The sequence below is a fragment of the Cucurbita moschata genome, unplaced genomic scaffold, assembly GCF_002738365.1.
Source record: "Cucurbita moschata cultivar Rifu unplaced genomic scaffold, Cmos_1.0 Cmo_Scf00004, whole genome shotgun sequence".
Lineage (NCBI taxonomy): Eukaryota > Viridiplantae > Streptophyta > Magnoliopsida > Cucurbitales > Cucurbitaceae > Cucurbita > Cucurbita moschata.
This window is the reverse complement of record NW_019268520.1, coordinates 4,637,832-4,644,269: the sequence shown is the minus strand read 5'-3', so window position 1 is coordinate 4,644,269 and position 6,438 is coordinate 4,637,832. Positions and strand designations below refer to the sequence as shown.

General features: G+C 38.1%; 2 protein-coding genes across 2 annotated transcripts in view; one reads left to right on the top strand and one right to left on the bottom strand.

Annotated features, from left to right (window-relative positions):
• Nucleotides 1-206: 206 nt before the first annotated feature.
• LOC111441795 (pentatricopeptide repeat-containing protein At1g80270, mitochondrial-like) lies at nucleotides 207-3,807 on the top strand. Its single transcript, XM_023078906.1, has 4 exons — nucleotides 207-378; nucleotides 1,081-1,612; nucleotides 2,172-3,420; nucleotides 3,529-3,807. Exons 1-3 carry the CDS (start codon nucleotides 344-346, stop codon nucleotides 3,417-3,419), a joined length of 1,815 nt encoding a protein of 604 aa, XP_022934674.1. The 5' UTR covers nucleotides 207-343; the 3' UTR covers nucleotide 3,420; nucleotides 3,529-3,807.
• Nucleotides 3,808-4,084: 277 nt separating this feature from the next.
• Nucleotides 4,085-6,438, bottom strand: part of LOC111441798 (transcription factor HBP-1b(c38)-like) — a 6,530-nt gene continuing 4,176 nt past the window's right edge. The window contains exons 9-11 of the mRNA XM_023078910.1: nucleotides 6,124-6,395; nucleotides 4,849-5,097; nucleotides 4,085-4,601 (exon numbers count right to left, since the gene is read on the bottom strand). Of these exons, the coding sequence (XP_022934678.1) occupies nucleotides 4,455-4,601; nucleotides 4,849-5,097; nucleotides 6,124-6,395 (668 nt within the window). The 3' untranslated portion in view covers nucleotides 4,085-4,454. The remainder of the gene's footprint in view (nucleotides 4,602-4,848; nucleotides 5,098-6,123; nucleotides 6,396-6,438) is intronic.

Genomic DNA, 6,438 nt, shown 5'->3' with positions numbered 1-6,438 from the left:
TCCCTAGATTAGCCGACGTAGGACTTTATCATCCAACATCGTGGTCACGAGACCACTCAAACTAATCCAAAATTAATTAGTATTATTTAAAAAATTATTATTTTAAAACCCAATTTAATTATTAAGAATTATGATTAGTAATATTAGTAAGAAATTAATTGAAGGGTTTTTTTTTTTTTTTTAATTATTTTTTCTTAGACTTTCAAGTCTGAAGTACGACGGGAGGAGGGTTTTGGGGTTTAAGAGCGACGTTACGGCCTCCGCCATTTCAATTCCTCTTGTTCTGGTTTCCATTGTTGGAGGGCTTCTCCGAGCTCTTCATCACTACTAATATCATCTCACGATGTGGGCTCTTCGTAGAGCTTCTACTCCCCTTAGGTATGCTTCTCTTTGTTCATCATGTTTACGGCTGTTCTCTGTTTTCCATATCGATTTCTCTGCTTATGTAGCGTACATAGCTCATTCCGTAATGCGAAACATAGAAAACTAATTTGAATCTCGTTTTTCCGGTAGAATTTTGGATTCATTTCATGCGTATTGGGTTGTATTGATTTTTATGCATCAACAAGGTTCTTGCTTGCTTCTGATCGAGTTTTCGGTGCTCACATTTGTTCTGTTCTTGTAGTTCCCTTTGCATTCTATTACAGTCTTGGTTGGGGTTTGTTTTCTAACCTCTTTCTTTAAAAATATTTTTCTGAACTTTTAAAATTTATGGGTTTGATATCCTGTTTTCATAATTTATGACGTTATGTGCATTTTTTGGACGTTTGAGTCTCAAAGATGATGGTTGGGATATCATTGATGGAGATTTTCTTTTGTCTCTTACGGATAAGTTTTGGAGATGGTCTGAGAGATGAAATTAGAATCAGTGAAGAACGTAGAAATCTATATAATATTGAGAAGAACAGAAGAAATCTATATAATTTGAACATTCTTCTTTTCCAATGTCCTAAACATGAAATTTTCTCCCGGCAGTTTATTGAAATCCATTATTATCAATCATCCAAAGAACTGTTTTTGGATAATGCCTCCAACTTTTCAGATCAGCCTCTGTACAATCTTTTTGTGTTCTCTTTCCAGGAATCAAGGGTATAGAGTAAGAACTTCATATGTCTTTGGAAATCTAGAGATACCATGTGATTGGGAAGGAAATATAGTTCGTTCTGGTACCACCGCTGCTATATCTGATAGATGCATTTATTTTGAGAGAAATAGCCTTGCAACACGGCAGTCCTCTGGACTTTATATTAGTAGTCATGGTCTATCTTCACAAGCTGGTGCTGACAACAGTGAAAAGGAAGATGACTTGGAAGATGGATTTTCTGAACTTGAAGATAACAAGACAGCTGATGAAAATGAAGAGGATCGAACCTCTGGATCGGAAATTGATGATGATGATGATGATGATGATGATGGGACTCAAGATGCTGAAAATATATCTACAAAAAGGGCTCCTTCAGAGCTGTTCAAGGCAATTTCGAGTGCTCCAGGTTTATCTGTTCCTAGTGCACTTGATAAGTGGGTCAGTGAAGGAAAAGAACTAAGCCGAGCTGACATCTCTCTGGCCATGCTCAATCTTCGTAGGCGTCGAATGTTTGGGAAGGCTTTACAGGTAAATTGACTTTATGTTACTTTTCAAGCAATGAAATTCATTCGTATGGTTTGAGGTTTATAATTAATCTCATTTATCTTGGGATTTACAGAACTCTATATAAGTTTATGTGATTAGTGGACACAACGGATTTCAAGATGCAAATGTTGATCAATTTTTAAAAAATTCAACAATCAACTATAATATGGTCTGACAAGCACATAATAATTTGAAGATGTGTTGGTTAGTTGATCAATATGAACTTAGGCTTGTAATCATTAAACCTGAGTATGCAGATCAATTCTTTAGAAGTACCATTATCAAATGCTTGTATAAAAATTGTCGAGCTGGCCTATAGCATCCAAGAAATGGTGCTAGGAACTGCAGTCTAGTATATTTGGATAGGCATTTATATATTGTGGCCTTATAAAACCATTTCTGGCATGAAAATGGTCATACAATTGTTTATGCTGAAGAATTTTCTAGCTATTGTATATATGGTAATTATTTCCCTTACTTGTTAGACATTCATTCATCCTTTCTTGAACTCTTTGCTGGCATTTATGCATGGGTTTCACAGTTTTCAGAGTGGTTGGAAGCAAAGGGACAACTCGATTTTATTGACAGAGATTATGCTTCTCGCCTCGACTTGATTGCAAAGGTACGGGGTCTCTATAAGGCAGAGAGTTACATCGCTCAAATTCCGAAGTCTTTCCAGGGAGAGGTGATATACCGAACTCTTTTGGCTAACTGTGTGATCGCCAACAATGTAAAAAAAGCGGAGGAAGTGTTTAACAAAATGAAGGACCTTGAATTCCCAATCACAACATTTGCTTGCAACCAGTTGCTTCTTCTTTACAAGAGGCTTGACAAGAGGAAAATAGCAGACGTTTTGTTGTTGATGGAGAAAGAAAATGTCAAGCCTTCTCTGTTCACTTACAAAATCTTAATAGATGCTAAAGGCGTTTCAAATGACATGATAGGGATGGAACAAGTTGTTGATACAATGAAGGCTGAAGGAATTGAACTTGATGTTACTGCGCTTTCCATATTAGCAAAGCACTATGCTTCATGTGGGCTTAAAGACAAAGCCAAGGCCATTTTGAAGGAGATGGAAGATGTTAACTCCAAAGATTCTCGATGGCATTGCAGAATTTCACTTCCCCTTTATGGAGAACTGCAAATGGAAGATGAAGTGAGGAGGCTCTGGAAGATCTGTGAGTCGAACCCTCGTTTCGAAGAATACATGGCTGCCATTGTTGCTTGGGGAAAGCTGAAGAACGTCACAGAAGCTGAGGAAATTTTTCATATGGTTTTAAAAACATGGAAGAAGCTTTCCTCAAAACAATATTCTACCATGTTGAAGGTTTATACAGACAATAAGATGCTGACAAAGGGCAAGGAACTAGTCAAGCAGATGGCAGACAGCGGTTGCCGTGTCGACCCGTTGACATGGGATGCAGTTGTGAAGCTCTATGTGGAAGCTGGGGAGGTAGAAAAGGCAGACTCATTTTTGCAGAAGGCTGTTCAGAAAAACCAGATCAAGCCACTGTTTACCTCGTACATGATCATCATGGATCAGTATGCAAGTCGAGGCGATGTCCACAATGCAGAGAAAATCTTTCATAGGATGAGACTATTGGGTTACGTGGCTCGATTTAGCCAATTTCAAGCTTTAATACGTGCATATGTTAATGCCAAGGCTCCAGCATATGGTATGAAGGAGAGAATGAAGGCAGATAATGTATTTCCAAACAAAGATTTGGCAGGAAAATTAGCCCAAATTGATGCGTTCAGGAGGACAGCAGTGTCAGATTTGCTTGACTGAGGTATTTAACCTGATACTTTTGCAAGTTATAAACTCTCCAGATTTCAACTTTATTTTATAAATCAAGTATTTGTTTGCTAATCTGGCGGCTGCGCTTTGATATATGTAGGTATACTGACAGGACAACAAAGAAATTTTGATATTGGATCATGCTGCACGTGTTCATATATTTCGATCATCCAAAGAACTCTGATTATGCAGAAACTCAAATGGTATACTATTTTACATCTCCCCCACGTTCGGTATGCAATCTGAGTTCTGTTTCATTTTTCGTAATCGAATCATTTTTCGCAATTGAATGGATTCGATAAATATCTGTTGAACTGTTTTTGGAATGGGGCATCTAAATAGTGGATATTTTAGAAATGATATTTTTATCTTTTCAGTATATTCCAGTTTTGAATTTTAAATTAAAAAGTTATTTAATGTAGTAAACTTGTTTTACTTTAGAATGGGGCTTCCGGGACGTTCTTCAGCTTTCCTTGAATATCATATATAAATTAAAGTTGGGAGGATTTTGAAATAACTACGCAGAGAATGCTGTCTTGTTAATGAAATGAAGAAATAGATCATGACATGCTTACTATTCTATGTCTTGGGAAGAAAATAATGAATGAAAAAAAGCATGTATCCTTCCAACTTAGACGTTTTAGATCAATAAAACATACAAAAAGGCACTGAAATTTCATATGAATATGATCTACTGGTGTAGTAAGCTGATGTAATATAAATCTAAATTACAGATACAAGCTATTTTGCCTTTGAGTTCTATGCAGCATCACCTAACTACATGAAGAGATTATTGTAATAAGCATACAGCACCACCAACTGATACTAACATCTGCAAATGTGAAAGCTATATATATCAATCACAAACTTCACCTAATACCATTACCCATCTTGATCCATTGTACAGTTCCTATGACAGAAGCAACTCCATCCAATGAAGAAATGCAATTGGCGCGGTAGCACTCGAGGCACTTGTTCATAAATTTGATTTCAGTTCAGATTAAGTAGAGAGAACTTCCTTGCTCCTCACTCTCGAGGCCGTGCAAGCCAGAGAGAGCTGAGGGCTCTAAGCCGGGAGAAGTAGTCGTTTATTGCAAGAAGCGCACGAGCTGATTGACGGGTTGTCAATATGCGATGCATTTGTTGAAGAGTTTGTTGACGAAGATTATCAGCCTGCAGAGGAAGAAAATGGAAAGTGAGCATGGATTACTTTTTCAACTTGTGCTGCCGATTTGAGGAAACGTAAGATGAAAGAAATAGGCAATGTAAATGAAACAAGATGCAGCTGAAATGTTATGAATTAAAAGTAATTCCTTTGACGAGTTGAAACCTGAGATTTTTATTGTATTTGAAATAATTTCTTCCATTTGCAAGTGATCTCCAGTAATGAATTACAGGTTTTTCGAATAGAGTGGCATACCTGGCGTAGGAAGCCTTCAAGAGTTCCAAGCTTTCCCATAGCCATGGCCATTTGACCCATATAATTTGCGACGTTCCCAGACGATCCCGACGTTGCAGGTGTGCCACTGGCCAATGTTTCAGCCAAGGATTGCTGCAATGCATCCATTCCTTGCGAGAGAGCATCTTCTGCTTGTTGTGATAATTGTTGCAGGTTACATATGCCCATTAGCTGCTGCTCAGTCAAAGGCTCTAATTGGTTTATAAGAAGCTGCATTAACATAGATGCAGTTTTAGGTGAGGATGCTATAAAAGAAACCATGCCTACATAATTAGGTGGATAGTTAAATTGACAGCAATTTAAGATACGGTCGCACTCGCACCCTTTAAAGATTCATCCGAACTGAAAGAAAACACGAACCCTATAGGTATTAGAAAGATTAATGGTGAGTAGTGATAACACATTACATAGAAGGACAGCATTCTTTAACTACAGGAATGATGTGCATCAACATGATATTGTGCCAAGATACTATCAAGCCCTATTCATTGAAAACTAGAATGATAATGAAAACTAGAATGAAATGGTATCAGAGTTGGACCCCAGACGATGTGCCAACAAGGACGTTGGGCCCCCAAGAGGGGTGAATTGTGAGATCCCACATTGGTTGGAGAGGAGAACAAAACATTTATAAGGATATGGAAACCTCTCAAACAGCATTTTAAAACCTTAAGAAGCCCAAAAAAGACAATATTCGCTACCGTGGCCGTGGGCTGGGCTGTTACACTAAACTTCATAGATTTGAGGACTAACATCATTGCCAACCCAATCTAAAGACAAAAATTGATTGGGCCTACAGTAAGAGGTATCACCATACGAGGACTGAGTGGAGCTCAAAGGTGAAAAAGTAGCCGACAAAAAAAGGTGAGGTGGGAGGCGGGTGAGTGAAGTTACGAGAAAGGTAACTGCAACGATGCTACCAAAGATGTAACAACCCCCTATTGAGAATGCTAATACCTTACTAACCACAACAAGGATACTAGTATTTATTTAACTAGAATTATCACAAAAGATGAACGGGGTAAATTGCAAACGATGATTAAACACGGTGGCTGGTGGGACATGCTGAATCAGTTTTGGGCTCGAGGTTCTTAAAGGCCGAACCAATCAACTGAAGCGTGGAATATAGAGTTGGGGAACAATTAACTTTTTGTTCTTATACTCTTAGACTTACATAGCACCATACAAACATTTTCTTCTCTATTTTCACATGCAAATATACAGAGAATTTCGTACCTTCAGGATCTCTGATGAACGGAAGCCACCAATCCACAGGAAACACCGCTCTGCTGGTGTCTTCCACATTCCTGACAAGATGTGGAACACATCAGCTTTGGCTGCAATGCCTTTCAACCTGAAAATATCGTCGAACTGTGTAGTCACGTTATCAACGACAGTTCGAAGTTCAGTGTCGCCCGCATGTGAATTAACTGCAGCTCTAAGCTCATTTATCAGCCTGTTATGCTCCTCTAACCAACGTGAATATTCTGCATCAAATGCTAGGGCCCCTACAAACCCAACAAAAAAAAAAAAAAAAAAAAAAAAAAAAAA

Excerpts from the sequence above, each read along its gene's own strand:
- LOC111441795 (XM_023078906.1), top strand. The coding sequence starts at position 344 with ATGTGGGCTCTTCGTAGAGCTTCTACTCCCCTTAG. Across the intron at positions 379-1,080 it reads AGAGCTTCTACTCCCCTTAG|GAATCAAGGGTATAGAGTAA; the intron begins GTATGCTTCTCT and ends TTCTCTTTCCAG. Across the intron at positions 1,613-2,171 it reads TGTTTGGGAAGGCTTTACAG|TTTTCAGAGTGGTTGGAAGC; the intron begins GTAAATTGACTT and ends TGGGTTTCACAG.